At 44.7% G+C, this 18,643-nt stretch overlaps 1 protein-coding gene across 1 annotated transcript in view; it reads left to right on the forward strand.

Moving 5' to 3' along the window:
- The window catches only part of LOC126078340 (aldehyde oxidase 2-like), a 95,329-nt gene that overhangs the window by 34,591 nt on the left and 42,095 nt on the right, over window positions 1–18,643 (forward strand). The window contains 7 exon segments of the mRNA XM_049888832.1: window positions 2,687–2,796; window positions 5,196–5,380; window positions 6,385–6,568; window positions 9,786–9,878; window positions 11,159–11,328; window positions 12,121–12,235; window positions 13,347–13,469. Coding sequence (XP_049744789.1) covers window positions 2,687–2,796; window positions 5,196–5,380; window positions 6,385–6,568; window positions 9,786–9,878; window positions 11,159–11,328; window positions 12,121–12,235; window positions 13,347–13,469 — 980 coding nt within the window.

The raw sequence follows: 18,643 nt of genomic DNA on the forward strand, positions 1-18,643 counted from the left end.
TGCTCACACAGCCCTCAGGCTGTTCCAAGGATACAACCACCCCACTACCCCTTCCCTGGGCTTGAGCTATGAACCAAGCCCTGTGCTGGTCACTTCTCATACAGCATCTCTAAGCTGCTCAACCACACAGCCGGGACCACTTGTAGAGGCAGAAGGGGCTATGAACCCAGTCTGTCTGATGCCAAAGTGTACTGACCTCTTCTCCATCCAGGCACATCCCTGGGCCATCCTGTCCTCTCCCCACAGTACCCCTAACTCTAAGATGCTGCTTCTGCTGCTCCCCCTTCCTCACCTACCCCTCCCTCTGTCCACCCCACTCGGCTAGTCAGTCACTTACACATTGATCCCTCCTATGTGCTGACACTGTCCCAGGCACTGGGGTGCAGGGGGGAGAATCAAAATCTCTGCCCCACATAAACTTCTGGGTGCGTCCCACAAGAAATTACTTCACAGACATCCTAACCCTCCCAGGGGTATTTGCTGGCTAATGCAAAACCCAAACCCTGAAAAACCAGTTGCCATCGAGTTGATTCCAACTCATGGAGACCCCCTGTGTATCAGAGTAGAACTGTGCCCCATTGGGTTTTCAACAGCTGATTTTTTTTTTTTTTTTCAGGGAGTAGATCACTAGACCTTTCTTCCTTAGCATCTCTGGATGTACTTGAACCTCCAACCTTTCAGGTAGTTGCCAAGTATATTAACTGTCTGCACTACCAAGGGATGCCTATCCAATCCCTAATAAGTGAGAATTCAGGAAGTGTCTGGAAGAGGAAACGCATTCGTCTCCTACAGCTCTCCCATCCTTGTTCAGCTTTGTATGGAGCCTGCACAGGAGGCAGGTGGAAAGGCTTCGCCCACCTGATAGAGTCCGCCATCTTGCACAGTCCTCCAGGCCTGTGGTCCAGGGAAAACCCCAGCCCATCCCCCAAAGACCAGGAGAGAAGAAAAAAAGACTCCCAGACACCAGAATGGCAAGGATAACCCAGCCCCCATCCAGGGCCCATGTCCTTCTACTAGGGTGTTGATGGTTACCTTCGGCTTAAGGGCTCTGCTTTTCCGGCCCTACCAAAGCCATCTCCAGCCTGAATATGGCCCCAGCGGCAGCCCCAGCTCCAGCGAGGGCAGTAGATCAGCAAGGCTGACACAGCAATAGTGCAAGCTGGGCAAGATCTGTAGGTGGCTCCTTTGGAACACTCCTGCTTCCCTCACAACTATGCCTAAATTCCAGTCATATCAGATCCATTGGGCTGTAGTTCAATCTCCTCACAGCACCCCCTGTGGAGCCAGAAACCACTGTTTAAAGCCAGAGGGCACAGCTCTGACCACCAAATGGTGATATGGTCGGGCTGAAAAGGGATTTTCCGAATTGTTCACTTTGCTTTAAAGATGCAAATATCTGGAGCCAACAGCAACAAGAACATAAAGTACAGTTGTGCCTCTGTATCCGCGGGTTCCACATCCAGACTCAACCAACCACTGATCAAAAATATTTTTTTTAAAAGGAGTGTTCCAAAAAGCAAAGTTTGAATTTGCTGCACACTGAGCACTACACTGAATCCACATGAATGAAGTGGTGTGTAGGCATTCCCTGCTGTAGCCTCCTGCCGTGTCACAGATCCTCAGCCTCTCCAGCACTTGTTCTTTGAGCATTGTTCACCTCTTGTATCTTGTCATTATTCCCTAAACAATACAGTACTGTATAACAACTATTTACATAGCATTCACATCGTATTAAGTGTTATAACTGATCTAGAGATGATTTGGAGCCCTGGTGGCACAGTGGTTAAGAACCCGACTGCTAACCAAAACATCAACAGTTTGAATCCACTAGCCGCTCGCTTGTTGAAAATCCTTTGTGGAAGTTCTATTCTGACCTATAGGGTTGCAATGAGTCAGAGCCATCTTGATGGCAATGGGTTTAGGGTGTTTGTTTGTTTGTTTAGAGATGATTTAAAGTATACGGGAGGATGTGAGTAGGTTATATGCAAATACTGTGGCCATTTTATGTAAGGGACTTGAGCCTCCTCAGATTTTTGGTGTCCGCAGGCAGTCCTGGAACCAATCCCCCACAGATACCCAAAGGACAACTATAAATCCAACTATCTGAACTCTGTTAATAGTGGAGACAAACCCTATATGGTTTGCACTCAACTACTAACCTAAATGTTGGTGGTTTGAACCCACTGAACTGTGCCATGGAAGAGCGTCCTGGCAATCTGCTTCCATAAAGATTACAGCCAAGAAAATCCTGTGGAGCAGTTCTACCCTATAACACGTGGGGCCGCCGTGAGTTGTAATCAACTCCAATGGGTTTGATTTTTTTTTGTTTTGGGGGCATGGGTGGGTTACCTTGATTCTAAATATTAAATGGATTGGATTTAGTAAGCCAGCCTCCAAACTGAAAGAATGAAAATTGCACATGCCCGACAGGCCTTGAGGCAGGAGGAGACCCTGGTTCACACACACATATACATCGGTAAAAGAAGAGCGAATGTTCTGGAATTATCGTCTACACTTCCCTGCAGATGGGAACAGGATGAGCCCTGTATCTGTCACAGACCCAAACCTCTGCATCCCTCCCTACAGAGGAAGGTGACATTTTCTTTTCCACTCCTGACATTTAAAAGTACAGAAAAATCTTGCTTTTCTTGTCACAACTGTGCAGAGATGTCATTTTCTTCAACAGAAGGGATGCGGCAGATTCCTCTGAACGAACATTTTCTTGCTGGGTTGGCAAGTGCAGACCTTAAGCCAGAGGAAATTTTGGAGTCTGTGCACATCCCTCACTCTCACAAGGTAAGAATTCTGCTGGTAGCTTTTGAGGGTTGTTTTTCCTTTTTCATGACTGCGTCCAGGCATCTTTAGAAATCTGAAAGCAGATGGAAGGAAAGAACTGCACTGAAAGCCTGTTTCCTGTCACACTGTGGCCTGGCCCAGCACCACGGCCCTCAGACATCACGAGTGAGCAGCTCCGGGGTGTGGTTTGGAGCTGTTGTTTCAGCTGTGAGGTGGGGCCCGCTCAGGCCTGCAATCATGCTTCCACACCCTCTTGTGTCCACAGGAACTCTGGGAAGCAGAAATGAAAGCTCTCTGGCTGTGGGCTAAAGCTTCTCTGCCTGACCCACGGTGAGATGGAGGCTAGAGCTTCCCCCTCCTCCCCTCCCCCCCTCCCCTGCAGCCAATTCTGTCAATTCATAGGAACACGAGGGCTTCCAGGCCTTGTGCTAATACAGGGCCGTGGGGTTGATGTGGCCACCCAGCTGGCTATGGAGGTGGCTCTTTGTTCCCATACTTTGCTCCCTGTGCCTCTCCTCCAAAGCTGTACCTGAACTCAAGGGGACAGTCTTCTCAGAGAATGACAATGCAACACAAAGTCACACACACACACATACTTATGAATCCTAAGCCATGAGGTTGCTTGGTTATGGAGGAAGTCGTACGTTAAGTCATGTTTTCAGTCATGTATGGTCTTCATTTGTTTTTCCTTTTTGATGGTTGTTTTAGTCATCTAGTTCTGCTATAACAGAAATACCACAAGTGGATGGCTTTAACAAAGAGAAATTTATTTCCTTACAGTCTAGTAGGCTAAAAGTCCAAATTCAGGCCATCACCTCCAGAGAAAGGCTTTCTCTCTCTGTCAGCTCTGGAGGAAGGTCTTTGTCCTCAATCTTCTCCTGGTCGAAGAACTTCTCAGGCCCAGGGACCACGGGTCCAAAGGACGCACTCTGCTCCTGGTGCTGCTTTCTTGGTGGTATGAGGTCCCCATGTCTCTCTGTTTGCTTCTATGTTTTATATCTCACGAGATTGCCTTAAGACACAATCCAATCCTGCAGGTTGAGTCCTGCCTCACTAACACAACTGCTGCCCATCCTCCCTCATTAATATCATAGAGTCAGGATTTACAACATATAGGAAAATCACATAATACCAGCCCAACTGATACACACATTTTTGAGGGGACATAATTCAATCCATGACAACAGTATATATTATTTTCCTAGGGCTGCCACAATCTTGTTGCCTTAAAACAACAGAAATGTATTGTCTCACAGGTCTGGAGGCTAGAAGTCCAAAATCAAGCTATCAGCAGGGCCAGTGCTCTCTCTGAAGGCTCTAGGGGAAGATCCTTCCATGCCTCTTCTTAGTCTCTGGTGGTTCCTGGCCATTATTGGTGTCCGTGAGTCAGAAATAACTGGACAGCAATGGGTTTGGGTTTTTTTTTTTTTTTTTTTTTGGCTTGTCAAACGCATCACTCCAATCTCTGACTCTCTTTACGTGTCTCTGTGTCTGTTCGTATTGGATTAGGACCCACCCTACTCTGGTATGGCTTACTCATTACACCTTCAAAGACCCCACTTCCAAACAAGGTCATGTTCACAGGTAATGGGAAGTTAGGACTACACCATATTTTTTAGAAAACTCAACTCAACCCATATAAGAAGTAAAAATTTTAAATCTGTTTCCAGTCAAATGTGCATCCACATAAAGGCAGATGACAGAAAAAGAGGCAGACTCAAACCTGAGCGACCTCGTGGCTGCACACACGGAAACCTACCTATGGGCACAGGTTGTCTTCACTGACCCACATAGGCACACCAGCAGTCATGGTGACAAGCGGTCAGCTGAGGCAGCCATCAATGCTTCTGAATCTTTCTCCTCATACAAGATTTCCTAGCCCACTACTACTGGAAAGTTCCTTTCTGAGCTTTGCAAAATGGAAAAGTAATCATTTCTGCAAACCACAGGATGCGATAAATCTCCTTTGCACTTTAAGGAAATCATCTTTAAAAGCACCTGTTTTAGGAGGGCTTCTCCATTTTTTTTTTTTTTTCCTCCATCCTCCCAAGGGACAAAGGTGTGTGGAGACTATGGGGGATGGTACCTGGAAGCAGAGCACATAGAATTGTTTCCAGGCATGAATTTCCACAGCATTCTGGGCAGAGGCATCCTGGCCCCAGAGGGAAAGTGCATAGTGATCCCTCTTCCTTGAGGGTGTCCAGGGCATTTGGGAGGGGCCTTTGGGAGGATACCATTCTCACTTTGAAGAAGACACAGCCAAGTTCTCTAATTGTGCCAAGTCTCCTTTGTGTGCCTTTAGATTAAGGCGAAGTGATTAATTAGTGGCATCAAGAAGCAAGAGCCATGCTCTTTGTTTTGTCATATCAAGTAACCCAAAATGGTTTTTGTCCCCACAGTGGGAATTTGTGTCCGCCTTCCGACAGGCTGAGTGCTGGCAAAATGCCTTGCCGGATGTGAACGCTGGCATGAAAGTCCTCTTTGAAGAAGGCACAGACACCATTGCGGACCTGAACCTCGCCTATGGAGGGGTAGGGGCTGCCACAGTCAGCGCACACCAGTCCTGCCAGCAGCTCCGAGGGAGGTGAGCTCTGCCGGAGGTTGGAACCTGACGTTTAAAATAACGAGTGGGAATCTGACCCCGCCCGGTGTTGGCAAAGCACTGGGAGGATGGAAACTTCTCTATGTAAAATCACCATTCGTTTTTTGTGTAATTTTGCTAAATGAATCAAACCTCATTGGACTTTGATTAATTGCTGGCTACTCTGGATGAGGGATGCAACAAAACAGCGCAGGACTGAGTGGAGGCAGCAGGTTATTTTTTCCCATTTGGCCTAGTTCTCTTATGTTTATCAACAGTCCAGCAAACCCACACTGGGCAGCATCCCACTGCTCAGGTTCACTATTTCTTTCCGAATCCTGTCCAGGTCATGATGGAATTGGCCCTAATCGCCTATTGATTTAATCTCTGGTTCTAGCATGTTCTTGGTTACGCAGCATGTTGCAGTGGAACAGGTCCCATATTCACCCTGCCATGACCTATGGGCCACTTGGTACAGCCTCTCCAGGCCTCAGTTTTCCTGACAGGCTTGGTTAGGTGATTTCAAATTCTCTTCGACACAAAAAAGGGGTTCTGGGGTCTCTAAAATGACACCATCCAATATCTAGCACATGGAGTACCTGGGTGGTGCAAATGGTTAGAGTGCTTGGCTGTTAACAGAAAGGTTAGATGTTCAAGTCCACCCACAGGCACCACGAAAGAAAGGCCTGGTGATCTAGTTCCAAAAAGCAGTTATTAAAAAAACCCTATGGAGCATTTGGGAATGGTTAATGGTGATGGTTGAACAACATGATGAATGTAATTAATGTGTACCTGTGAAGATTGTAGAAATGGCAAATGTTCTGTTACCTATATGCCTATATATATATATTTTAAAAACTCAGCGGAGCACAGTTCTACTCTGACACATATGGAGTTGTCTTGAGTCCGAATCCAATCGAGGGCGACAGGGTTGGGTTCGTTTTTTTCTTGCAGCGTGATTGAGACTGCCTTTTAACAGATTCATTTCCCGCCACCAACCCCATCAGGCGCTGGAATGAGCTGATGCTGGATGAGGCTTGCAGGCTGCTTCTGGAGGAAGTCTCCCTCCCAGGCTCGGCTCCAGGTGGCAGGGTAGAATTCAAGAGGATTCTGGTTGTCAGCTTCTTCTTCAAGTTCTACCTAGAAGTTTTGCAGGAACTAAAGAAGCTTCTGAAACTGTTCCCTGTGCCTGTAAGTGCTCTGGCTTTTATGTGCTCCTTGCAACCCTAAACCCACGGCTTTCCCACTACTTTTCCAAACTGTCATCTGTTCTGGGTCAGGCCTTGTCAGAACCCAGCCAGCCCTCCTTCCGGGATTCAGCCCTGAGAGCTACTTGAGGTTCCCGTCCACAGATGTTTCATGCATGTCCTGAGGACAGAAACATGGTGCCCCTGCCTCCAGTATGCAACTTTTTTCTTTTAAAATATCGACTTTTTGAAGTATAATTTACATATATTAAAATGTACCTATTTAAATTCAGTGAGATTTGACAAATGTGTAAAATCATGTAGCTACCACCACAAACAAGGTGTAGAAGATTTTCATCGCTCCAAAAAGACCTTGCACCCCTTTGCAGTCAACTCCCCATCCTGACCCACACAACCACTGATACGATTTGTGTCACTATAGAGTGATTTTGCTTATTCTAGAAATTTATATCCAACATGAAAAGTAAAATAAAACTTTCTTTTTCCAAAAGACCAAAATGTATGTGTATGCTAATGTTGAAATAGCTTGTTTCTGACTTTCTGAATATAAGCTTCTGGAATATGTTATACAAAACGAAACATCCTTCTCTCTCTCCCTCTGCCTCCCTCCCTCCTTCCCGACTTCTCTCCCTCTCTCTCCCTCTCTCTCCTTCTCTCTCTCTCTCCCTCTCTCTCCCTCTCCCTCTCTCTCTCCCTCCCTCTCCCTCTCTCTCTCGCTCCCTCCCTCTCTCTCTCCCTCCCTCCCTCTCTCCCTCTCCCTCTCTCTCCCTCTCCCTCCCCCTCTCTCTCCCTCTCTCCCTCTCCCTCTCTCTCCCTCCCTCCCTCTCTTGCTCCCTCCCTCCCTCTCTCTCTCCTTCCCTCCCTCTCTCCCTCTCTCTCTCTCTCCCTCCCTCCCTCCCTCCCTCTCTCTCTCTCTCTCTCTCTCTCTCTCTCTTTCTCTCGCGCGCGCGCGCGCGCGCGCGCGCCATGCCCTGTCTCCTCTTGGGTTGCACTTTAGGTCCTCTTGTTCAGAAAGCACTGCTCCCTTGGTCTTTTTTACCTCCAGAGTCCAGTTGTTACCAGAATAAGATCCTTGCCTCTCACTGGTCAAGAATGAGCAGGTAAGGCAAGTAGAGTTTCCCACACAAGCAAAGCTTTATCAAAGAGGCTTGCAAGCGGAGACGAGGAGGGCCTAGAGCAAAGCTTACCCTTGTCTCACAGAACAAAAGAGGGGCCTGGGTTTTTAAAATTTCTCCTGCGGGAAAAGATTCACGTTTATTCATAGGCACAGGCGGGGATAACTACGGTGTACGCACAGCATCTTTCCAAGATGGCTCCTGTCCGAGAGACCTCTGGGATTCGTAGCAGGACTTATTATGGGGTGCCGTGCCTACGCAGTCTCTCGCTCCCCAGGGTTCGATCCCCCGGCTGGGGCTGCAGCCCCTCACTGCCCCTGGTGGAAGGTCACATAGCGGTCACAGGTGGATGTTTTGCATGTCCCTGGGGCTGGTTTTGTTTGCGGGCTATTTTTAGATACCCTGCCCCATTGTTCTGGGGAATGGCTTTGTTTCTGTGCCCTGGCCTGTTCCTTGTTACTTTGTTTGCAGATTTGGGGGTCCCTCTGTTCTCTGCCTTACAGGTTCCTCCTCTCCGACCCTGATTGTAACTCACCCTACCTTGGACTCCTTGTTCCTTAACTACACTTGACGCCGACTGTCCACAGTTCCTTAAGTGTCTGATTTTCATTTACCCTCACTGCCCACATTCACCAGGATAACTCTTGCTGCCATTTAATTTCTGAATCAAGACACTTAAAGCATTGCAGGGACACCCAGAGCAGCCTTCCCGTTTTTACTGCTCTCCCAGAAAAGCTGGGTTCCTGAGAAAAACAGTCAGGATTTGGTCTGTTTTGTGTACAGTGAATTCCTGCTCATTCTGATATAGCTTATTCAGCCACAAGTCTTCTTGTTTCTCTTCCTTCCTCTGCAGGCCAGCTCACCAGCAGGCCTCTCTCCCAGGGTGACCTGAAGATCAGACTCAAACCAGTCAGTCTAGTTCCTCATTATGTGGCAAAGGGTGGGGGAGGGGAGCACAGGGCAAGAAACATTCACAGGAAGTGAAACCTGGGCAGGTAGTGTGGATTTGGGTCACCCAGGCTACCTGGCCTTGCAGTTAGGTGGAAAAAGAAAAGCTGCCCTCAAATTGTTGCCCAGTTAGGGTCTGTGCCCTGGAGCAAGTCGAGCCAATGAAACGTACTCCAAGTCAGAAAGAGTTAGAAAGTTTATTCAGGACATGTGTACATTACCAGGACTCGATAGCAACACAGGCTGTCTCTATGAAGTCCCAAAGAGCAATTTTACATTAGAGGGTTAGAAGTGTCTTTGTAGCCCAGAGATGGCATGGCCAGAGGAGTTATTCATTACAAAATAATGATAAAAAAAACTCTTTATCAGACTAAAGAGATGCATGGCCAACATCTCTTTATCAGGCTAACGATATACATGTCAGACATCTGGGCTCTGATTTACCTGTGAGGGGTTGTAAGTCACAGGTGATCAGACAGAACAAAACAACGTGATTTGCATCAGATCAGACAAAGAACAAAGTCTTTAGTATGAGGTCAAATCAAAGTCATTAACAAAGGTTCGAGAAGGAGGAGGCAGGCAAGGGAAGGAGAAAAACTTATAGGTTCATCATGGCGATAGTTATGTCAAGCTGTCAGTCACCCATGTTGAAAAGGAGAAAACATGCTGGGGAGTATTAGGGTCACAAAGTTGATTCTGACTCATGGCAACCCCATGTGTGTCAGAGTAGAACTGTGCTCCATGGGATTTTCAACAGCTGTTTTTTCAGAAGTAGATCATCAGGACTTTCTTCCAAGAAGCCCCTGGGTAGATTCAAACCGCCAACCTTTCAGTTCATACCAAGCATGTTAACCGTTTGTGCCACCCAGGGACTCATGGATACATTAGCTTATTGCAGTCGTCGAGTCGATTCCGACTCATAGCAACCCTAGAGGACAGAGTGGAACTGTCCCAATAGGGTTTCCAAGGAGCAGCTGGTGGATTCCAACTGCTGACCTTTTGATTAGCAGCCAAACACTTAACCACTACACCACCAGGGCCCCATGGATATATTAACCAAAAAATTTTCACAAAAATCAAAGCTCACCTTAATCATAGACTAACCAGCTGTCTTTATTATTTTGAATCATCTCTCAGGACAGCCGCCATTATCCTGAAATCCCAGACCGATTCCTAAGCGCTCTAGAAGATTTCCCTATCACAATACCCCAAGGATTACAAACATACCAGGTCAGTAGATTTACTGTAACTGAAACCTAGAAGTAAAGAGATACAGTATAGCTGTGCCATACAAGCCAGCTTTTCAGAGTTGTGATTTTTTTAGTTCTGACTTTGTAGCTGTTACCAGAACATTGGTTCTTTGCTCAGGCCAAGTCAAGTCAAGTGGAAGCTGCAGCTAGATCTACTCAAAGCTGAACCAGCTTAGAAAAAAACAAACAAAAAAAAAACCCAGCTTGGAGCAGTCTGATAATCTGACACATCTACAAATAATTGACAATTTCTTCAAACCAACATGCTTTGGGCCTTTGTTTGCTATTTACTTCAAACGGCAGAGTCCAGTGTTGGGAAAGAACAGAGCAGGAGAGTAACAAGTTTCAGCCTCCAGCCCTGATTTCAAATTTTTAATCTCCAGTCAGCAAAACGAGAGCCCTGCCAGTAACTGAACTCCCCATTCTTAAAGGACAATTAAGAAATGCTCTATTATTGCCAGAGGACAGCTTCTCCCCAATGGCACCTCCCACTTAACCACACACGGAGGACCTTCCCTGAGGAAAGCTCCTGAATAAACACCTTCTTCGCCTCCTTACACTACCAGTGATTTTTTTGTGGTGTTTCCAGGGGCAGCTGAGGCAGCTTAATCCAGATCTGAGTAGGCTTCATTGCCACCTCCTCTTCCCTCCCCCTCACCCCTAACCTCAGAAAAAAAGGTCCTGCTCAAGTCCATACTCATGCTCTGGGCTTAGATTTTGGTCCTCCACCCTCAGGAATTATAATCACTTTAGACTTCATCACCAGGATCACCTTATGTGTGAACAGGTTTATCATTGGAAAGGTGAGAAAGCAGGCGGGGAGAGCCCCTAAATTCCAGAAGAAAGGGGTTACAGAGATACCACCTGGGAAAAGAAGATGTCAAAAAGAAGCCTGGGTGCCCCTTCACCTACTTCACAATTTTGCCAAAAGGTTGGCCCAGCCTGAGGTTTTGCCACATAACTGGAATAACAATTCCCCGTTATAGTTATGTTATTAAATTGTGCAGTTCAAATCCACCAGGCGCTCCTTGGAAACTCTATGGGGCAGTTCTACTCTGTCTTATAGGGTCACTATGAGTCGGAATCGACTCGACAGCAGTGGGTTTTTGTCAGTGGTGGGTCATCATCTAACTTGCTCGAGCATCCTGTTGCCTGAGGGTGACCATCTGATTTCTCAATCCTGAATGGGGAGTGTTGGTAATTGGCCAGGCCGCTTCTGAGATTAAAGGTTTCTAGAGCAACTCTTGTCTTCCTCTGTAGAGTGTGGATTCTCACCAACCTCTCCAAGACCCAGTTGGACGCCCCATCATGCACCTGTCAGGTCTTAAACATGCCACAGGGGAAGCCATATTCTGTGATGACATTCCTGTGGTGGATAAAGAACTTGTCGTGGCTTTGGTGACCAGCACCAGGGCTCATGCTAAAATTATGTAAGTAAATGAAAAGGTTTTGAAATGCCTTTTAAAAGCACACTGGTGGATTCCCTCTGGGGAATGTGCCCATTTTCCAGCATCCCTCTGAACCTTAAGAACCTAAAATGTCAGAGGAGAATATCCAGAAAGTACTATTTTGAGAGAGAGAACAAAAATCATAGTTATAGGCTTCTTCCTACCCTTCTAAGCTTCACGAAACCACACCTCCCTCCTGCAACCTCAGGCATGGCTCAAGAAGTAACTCTGAGGTAGAGCTGATGTTCAGCTGTTCTTAAAACAGTGAAATATCTGCTTCACTGCCAATTAGTAAATAGCCTCTGTCTTGAGCTTCCCCAAAATACCCTTTGCCACAGCCACACTGCTGTGCCCCCAGATCCTCCCTGCAGCTAAAATGTACCACCTGGTGAGGCAGGGAACCTCCTAGCCCCTACTCCATGGCATGTCTACTCTGATTGGTCTAGGCCTAAGCTGGACCAGAAAAAAAACAGTTGCTGTCGAGTCTATTCCAACTCATGGCAACCTCGCGTGTGTCAGAGTGAAACTATATTCCATAGGGTTTTCAATGACTGATTTTTAGACCATCAAGTCTTTCTTCCAAGGCACATCTGCATGGGCTTGAGCCTCCAACCTTTTGGGTGGGAGTATGTTAACTGTTTGCACCAGCCAGGGGTCCCAAGTTGAACCAGGTGTTATATATTTTGATTTTCAACCATGTACTATCCCTTCCTTGAGCTCAGAGTCCTCGAAGCTGGCAGATTTCTATTTCTTAAATGTTTTCTCTTTGCTCAGATCAATTGATGCATCAGAGGCCCTTGAACTACCAGGGGTAGTTGATGTGATAACAACTAAGGATATTCCAGGCACCAATGGTGCTGAAGATGACAAATTGTTGGCCGTAGATGAGGTATGGAACATGGCTTCCCAGATGCTTTGTGCAGATAATCACCAAGGACCATTTTCTCTGGCTTTCCATTGCTTCCCAGCTATCTCTGCCATTAGGGGATAGAAGTGTCAATCCTTCTAGCTTCTCTCTACCCCTACCATCTTTATTCAGACTTACTCTTCTGGAGTCAGGAAATAAGATAGTAAAAGAAAACTGATTACAATAAAGTGACAAGTCCTAGTTGTGCCACTAGCTGTGTGCTCCAAAGTCAATTCGCTGTCATCTGAAGACTAAATGCAAGGAACTGATCTGTATCAGAAAGATCTAGAAAGAGGAGTACAAAAAATACAGCCACTCCCTTTATCTGCTCTGAGCCCTCTTCCTTCTTGACTGCTCTCCCACGTGCTTTCACACATCCATTTTTAATAAGGTTGCCCTTGCCAACCTGGATCTTTTAATTCAAATCAACAATCATTCATTGAGCACTTACTTCCAGAGCCAGACTGCCTAGATTCAAGTTCCAGCTCTGCCACTCACTAGCTATGCCAACTTGGGTTTCTTTCATCATCTGTAAAATGGGAATAACCATAGCACTCACCTTTTTTGTTGTTGTGAGATTTAAATGAGTCAATGCTTGTAAAGTCCTTGGCCATGTGAAGGTTCTCGGCAAAGGTTAGCTATTCTTGTCACAACTCAGTAAGTCCAACACAGACTGTTTCTCCTCCTACCAGGGGACGAATCACTGTCCTTTTTAGTGGAACTCCAGATGAAGAGGTTGGCTGTCATCTAGGGACATGCTGTACAAAAAATGTTTTCCTTATGCCTAAACTCTAAAATGACACCATGGGGGTGACACCTGTGAACCAAGCTCAACAGAGGACACAGCAGATTCCGTTCACAACCAATCTCACAGTCACTCTGGGCTTATATTCATTGAGTAAAATGGCTAATGGAATTTTCTGTATTATTTTTTAAATCAACATTTTTGGCCAAGCACATATAGTTGAGTATGACTCTAGTGTGGTTATTAGTGCTTAACAACAACACCTAAGACACTGGATGCTGCTAAGGTTGAACTCAGCCTACTCCCACCCAGGGTTTTCCACCTGTTCCATGTGTGCACTTTCCACAGGTACTTTGTGTGGGCCAGCTTGTCTGTGCTGTGGTTGCAGAGACTGAGGTACAGGTGAAGCAAGCAATTAAAAAAGTAAAGATCACCTATGAAGATCTGGAGCCTGTAATCTTCTCTATTGAGGTAAGCATGGCTGCCTGTCTTTCCATAAGGTTGTAGAATTAAAAGTACCTTTGTAAATATATTTGGGCAAGACTAATTCAGGGTTCTAATTTGTTCTTGTCACTGGCTTTCTCTGGAAAAATCTGCTTTCTCTGGAAGATATTACTTCTATGAGTTGGAATTAGCTTGCGCTCCGAAAAACAGGAAAGAAAAAAAACAAAAGCAAAACCCAGAATAGAGCTTTCTTTCTCTCTCATATTTAGGAAGTCTAGACATGGTCAGTCCAGGGCTTGAATAGGAGTTCAAGTGCCAGGGACCCAGGTCACATTTTGGTCCACAATAGCTGCTAAAGCCGTGGCCATTAAATCCACATTCCTGAGAGTGGGGAGAATGAAATGATAAAGAAGGACATGCCCCCTCTTTTTAAGGACACTTCCAAGCAGTTGCCCATACCTCTTTACATCTCATTGGTTAGAACCTAGTCACATGCCACACCTAACTCCCAAGGGGTCTGGGCATTTTATTCCAGGTGGCCATGTATCCAGTTAAAAATTGAGGGCTATCTGTTACATGGGATCTCTAGGAGTCAAAAATCAACTTGGCAGCACCTAACAACAATTACTTGAGGAAGATGCTGAGAATGGATATTGGAGAAAATAATGTTTTCAAGGTGATGCCCAATAGCAATGGGACTTTTGTGGTGGAGTTCCACAGAAACTTCCACTGTCATTTCCGGGTTTGGATGATGAAGTTCAAGATAGTATTTCTAGAGAAGATAATGAAAATTCGGATATAAACGAATTTGCAGATTCTAAGTTGTCAAGGATTTCATTTTACTTGGATCCACATGCAATGCCAGTGGAAACAGCAGTCAAGAAATCAAACAATGGATTGCACTGGGCAAATCTACTACAAAAGACCTCTTTAAAGTGTTAAAAAGAAAAGATGTCACCTTGAGGACTAAGGTGCACCTAACCCAAACCATAGTGTTTTCAATCACCTCATATGCATGCAAAAGCTGGACAATGAATAAGAAAGACCCAAGAAGAACTGATGTCTTTGAATTATGGTGCTTGCAAAGAATATTGAATATACCATGGACTGCCAGAAGAACCAACAAATCTGTCTTGGAAGAAGTACAACCAGAAGGCTCCTCAGAAGCAAGGATGGCGAGACTTCATCTCACGTACTTTGGACTTGTTATCAGGAGGGACCAGTCCCTGGACAAGGACATCATGCTTGGTAAAGTACAGTGTCAGTGAAAAAGAGGAAACCCTCAAAGAGATGGATTGACATAGTGGCTGCAACGAGGGGCTCAAGCAAAACAATGATTGTGGAGATGGCTCAGGACCAGGCAGTGTTTCATTCTGTTGCACATGAGGTCACGTATAAGTTGGAACCCACTTGACAGCACTAACAATTCAATGAGAAAAGTTTACTTGTTTGTATGCGTATGAAGACAATAAAAAATGTTCAAAGGCCCTAGCACGCCAGGAGCTAAAACATTTGTATTAGTTTCCTAGGGCTGCCATAACAAGTTACCACAAACTGGGTGACTTAAGACAACAGAAATTTATTCTCTCACAATTCTGTAGGCCAGACATTTGAAATTATGGTGTCTGCAAGGTCACACACCCTCTGAAGGCTCTAGGGAAGAATTATTGCTTGCCTCTTCCAGCTTCTGGTGACTCCAAGCTTCCTTGGCCTGTGGCAGCACAAGTCCAGTCTCTGCCTCTGTCTTCACAGGGCTTTCCTCCCCTGCCCCTCCCCCCACCTCTTTATGTCTCAAATCTCCCTCTCCTTTCTCTTTTAAAGACACCGGTTATTGGATTTAGGGCCCACCCTAAATCCTGGATGATCTCATCCCAAGATCTTAACTTAATTACATCTGCAAAGATCCTAGTCCCAAATAAGGTCACATGCCAGGTACATCTCACAGGTACAAGTTGTTCAATATTCAAAGTATAAAAATGTAATGTCTCTTGAGCTCTTTAAACCAAATCAACATAAGCTGCAAATTCTCATTTGCCAAGTTTACAAAAAGTTCCAATCATTTTTCTTGGCTTACTCTCCTTCCTTGGGTCGTACTAAGGCTTTTGAATTTTCAGTTCTAACATCACTTTCTTCAGGATGGATATGGCAATTGCCAAGGGGTAGCCCAGAGGGCACATAACAAAATGGTTAGAGATCCAGAGTTCCCTCAAAAGGGGGATGCTCAGAGTCAGCAAAAAATTATTGTCCAAACAAAAGCAGGTAACAGTCATGTATAGTAATATTCATTCATATGACTATATATAGGAGAGACAGTGTAGGGTAATGGTTCTTCCAAAAGTCCACGATATACTCAATATAAAAAAAATAAAAAAAATAAACTTTTTTTTTTTTTTTTTTTTTACCATGCATCAATCCTTCTTCCATCTGCTTTATTCATTGTCCAGCTTTCACATGCATGTAAGACAATTGAGAACACCGTGGCTCGGGTCAGGTGCACCAGAGTTCTAACACAATATGTTCAAAATAAGATAAAATAAAAGCATAGCCCTAGAACCAAACTACACGTAAGAATGTGTAACTTTAGGCAAGTCACTTAACCTCTCTGAGCCATGGTTTTCTCATTTGTAAAAGGGGGATAATAACAATATCTACCTCATCAGCTTGTTATAAGACTAAATGAGTAAATATATATAAAATATATATATATATATAAAGCATTTAAAATGGTGCTTGGCATATAGTTTCAAATCCGCTGCCGTCGAGTCAATTCCAACTCTTAGCAACTCTAAAGGACAGAGTAGAACTGCTCCATAGGGTTTCCAAGGACTGCCTGGTGGATTTGAACTGCCAACATTTTTGGTTAACAGCTGTAGCTCTTAACCAGCATGCCACCAGGGTTTCTGGCACATAGTTAGCACTCATTAAATATAAGCATATTTTATAAGGCTATATTGTCTTATGACACATTTGAAATATGGAAATAAATGTACTTCTACATGTACCAGGGTAAGTTTTTGAAATCTTGATAAAGCAGAAAATGAAAAAAATCTCATTATATTGATCATTTTCTGCTGTTTTGAGAAATCACGTATTCATTAGGGAAAAAAAAAAACAAAACCAGTTGGCGTCAAGTTGATTTCAACTCATACTGACCCTGTAGGATGGAGTAAAACTGCCCTTAGGGTTTCCAAGAAGCAGCTGGTGGATTCAAACTAGTAACTTTTTGTTTAGCAGCTGAGCTCTTAACCACTGCACTACCAGGGCTCCAATTCATTAGGGAAAGCATTTCTGAACACTAAGCCTGGGCTTGAAAGCTGGCTCCATCACTTATTTGTAGTGTGACCTGGAGACAGTAGTTTTTTTTTTTAACCCTGGTGGCGTAGTAGTTACGTGCTACAGCTGCTAACCAAAAGGTTGGCAGTTCGATTCCACGAGGCACTCCTTGGAAACTCCATAGGGTAGCTCTAGTCCATCCTATAGGGTCGCTGAGTCGGAATCGACTTGACGGCAGTGGTTTTTTTGGGTAAACCCATTTTGGAAACCCTGGTGGCGTGGCGTAGTGGTTAAGAGCTACAGCTGCTAACCAAGAGGTCAGCAGTTCAAATCCACCAGGCACTCCCTGGAAACTCTATGGGGCCATTCTACTCTGTCCTATAGGGTCACTATGAGTCAGAATCGACTCAATGGCAATGGGTTTGTTTTTTTTTAAATCCATTTTCTGCATCTGGAAAATGGAGATCATAACAAAGTTAATGTGAGAAGTCATGTAAAGCATGTAGGACAGTGCTAGACAGAAAGCAAGCACTCAAAAAATAGCAGCTGCTCTCATTATCGTTATTTTTATTATCATCACTAGCAGGAAAGGCTATGGCATGTAAGGCTGTTGGACTCTAAGAATGTAGGACACAGGTCCCATTCTGAAGTAAGGGAAAAAACACCTGGAACCTAAAGTTTAAGTGAAGATCAGCTGTCAGTAGGTTCTACCCATGAAACCACAGAATGGAATGGCTTTTACCAGTCTTCATGTGTTATTGTCAGGAAAAAAAAAAAATGGAACAAAGGGCTGGAAAGACCCTTGTGAGATATCCAAATGCCAAAAACAATGTGCAGGCTTCCTAAAATGTCTATTGGAGACTGACTTCATTTGTAAACTTTCACCTAAAGCACCAAGGCCATATTATCCAACTACTGATCCTTCTTCTTTGTTTCCAACTTTCTCATTCCAATCGCCAGTAATTATCAATGCATCTTGATTGTATGTTCAATCGATTTCAGACTGCAGCAGCTGATAAAAATCTTCTATTTCTTCATCTTTGGCCCTAGTCTTTGGTGCGTAAATTTGAATAATAGTCGTATTAACTGGTCTTCCTTGTAGGCGTATGGATATTATCCTATCACTGACAGCATTGTGCTTCAGGATAGATCTCGAAATGTTCTTTTTGACTATGAATGCAACACCATTCCTCTTCAAGTTATCATCCCCAGCGTAGTAGACTACATGATTGTCCGATTCAAAATGGCCAATACCAGTCCATTTCAGCTCACTAATGCCTAGGATATCGATGTTTATGCGTTCCATTTCATTTTTGATGATTTCCAATTTTCCTAGATTCATACTTTGTACATTCCAGGTTCCAATTACTAATGGATGTTTGCAGCTGTTTCTTCTCATTTTGAGCCGTGCCACATTAGTGAATGAAGGTCCCATCCACGTCATTAAGGTCGGCTCTACTTTCAGGAGGCAGCTTTTCCCCAGTCATCTTTTGAGTGCCTTCCAACCTGGGGGGCTCATCTTCTAGCACTATATCAGACAATATTCCACTGCTTTTCATGAGGTTTTCACTGGCTAATGCTTTTCAGAAGTAGACTGCTGGGTACTTCTTCCTAGCCTGTCTTAGTCTGGAAGCTGAGCTGAAACCTGTCCTCCATGGATGACCCTGCTGCTATCTGAATACTGGTGGCATAGCTTCCAGCATCATGTGCAAAGAGCTGGAGATGGAAAACCAAAGGCGAAGAACACACTTGGCGTTTCTCAAGCGGAAAGAACTGAAGAAAAAATTCAAGCCTCAAGTTGCAATAGTGAAGGATTCTATGGGGAAAATATTAAATGATGCAGGAAGCATCAAAAGAAGATGGAAGGAATACACAGAGTCATTATACCAAAAAGAATTAGTTGATGTTCAACCATTTCAAGAGGTGGC

Source organism: Elephas maximus, chromosome 6 (assembly GCF_024166365.1).
Source record: "Elephas maximus indicus isolate mEleMax1 chromosome 6, mEleMax1 primary haplotype, whole genome shotgun sequence".
NCBI classification, from domain to species: domain Eukaryota; kingdom Metazoa; phylum Chordata; class Mammalia; order Proboscidea; family Elephantidae; genus Elephas; species Elephas maximus.